The sequence below is a fragment of the Odontomachus brunneus genome, unplaced genomic scaffold (assembly GCF_010583005.1).
Source record: "Odontomachus brunneus isolate Ranch 3 - 2012 unplaced genomic scaffold, Obru_v1 Obru_scaffold_290, whole genome shotgun sequence".
Classification (NCBI taxonomy): Eukaryota; Metazoa; Arthropoda; class Insecta; order Hymenoptera; family Formicidae; genus Odontomachus; species Odontomachus brunneus.
The window spans coordinates 92,008-93,194 of record NW_022639740.1 but is presented as its reverse complement, the minus strand read 5'-3'; the positions used below and the strand labels follow the sequence as shown (position 1 = coordinate 93,194).

Below are 1,187 nucleotides of genomic sequence, written 5' to 3'. Positions count from 1 at the left end.
AGGAGGAAGAAGGAAGAATAAAGTGTGTGGTGAGAGTAGGAGGAAGGAAATGGAGGATAGTAGGAGTATACGTGAATGGAGATATGGACAGGAAAATGGAGGGAGTGAAGGGATGGATGGAGGAGAGAGAGGGAGACAGGAGAACAATAATAGGAGGAGATTTTAACGCAAGGACGGGGGAGGAGGGAGGAGGGGAGGAGGTGGAGGAAAACAAGGGGATAGAGAAGGGAAGAAAATCAAAGGATAAGGTGGTAAATAAGGAAGGAAGGAAATTGATACAGGTAATAGAGGAAAGAGGATGGCAGATATTGAACGGTAATATAAGGGGAGATGAGGTAGGAGACTGGACGTATACAGGAGGGAGAGGACAGACGGTGATTGATTATGTGTTAGGAGATAGAGAAGTGAGAAGCGACATTGAAAAGATGGAAACAGGGGATGAAATTGACTCAGATCATTTCCCGATAATAATATGGTTGAAGGGGGAAACGAAGAAGAGAGGAGAGAAAGTTAGAGGAAGTAGGGAAGTGAATAGGGGGAGGTGGGTTGGGAAAGGAAGGGAGAAATTTAAGAGGGAAATAGAGGCGCGGTATGAGGAATTTGGGGAAATGGAGGAAGAAATGAAAGAAATGGGGGAAAGGATAAAAAGAGCGTTAAGAAAGAGCGAAGGAGATGGAAGAGAGGGAGGAGGAAGGAAAGGATGGTGGGATAGAGAATGCTGGGAAGAGAAGAGGAAGGTGAGAAAGAAGTTGAGGGAATGGAAGAAAAAGGGAGGGAAAAGAGAGGAATATAGAGAGAAGAAGAATGAATACAAAAGGCTATGTGATAGAAAAAAGAGAGAGGAAAGAGAAAGGATGGAAAGAGAAGTAGAGGAAGCAAGGACAGAGGGTAAAGTATGGGAATTATTAAATAAAGTGAGGAGGAAAAGAGGTAGAATAAATGAAGGAATAGAGATGGAAGAATGGAAGGAATATTTTATTAGGTTGTTAGGGGGGGTAGAGAGGAAAATAGTGAGAGGAAGAAATGAAAGAGGAGAAGAAGAGGAGGATGAAGAAAGGGAACTAGAATGGGAGGAGGTAGAAAAGATAATAAGAAAATTGAAAGAAGGAAAAGCAATGGGGAAAGATGAAATACCGAATGAGGTATGGAAGTATGGAGGAGAGGAGATGGAGAAATGGGCGTGGGAA

The 1,187-nt window shown here is 43.0% G+C and overlaps 1 protein-coding gene across 1 annotated transcript in view; it reads left to right on the top strand.

The window, feature by feature from the left end:
- LOC116853231 overlaps positions 1–1,187 on the top strand; it is a 2,442-nt gene that overhangs the window by 457 nt on the left and 798 nt on the right. Inside the window, exon 2 of the mRNA XM_032834187.1 lies at positions 30–519. Coding sequence (XP_032690078.1) covers positions 30–519 — 490 coding nt within the window. The remainder of the gene's footprint in view (positions 1–29; positions 520–1,187) is intronic.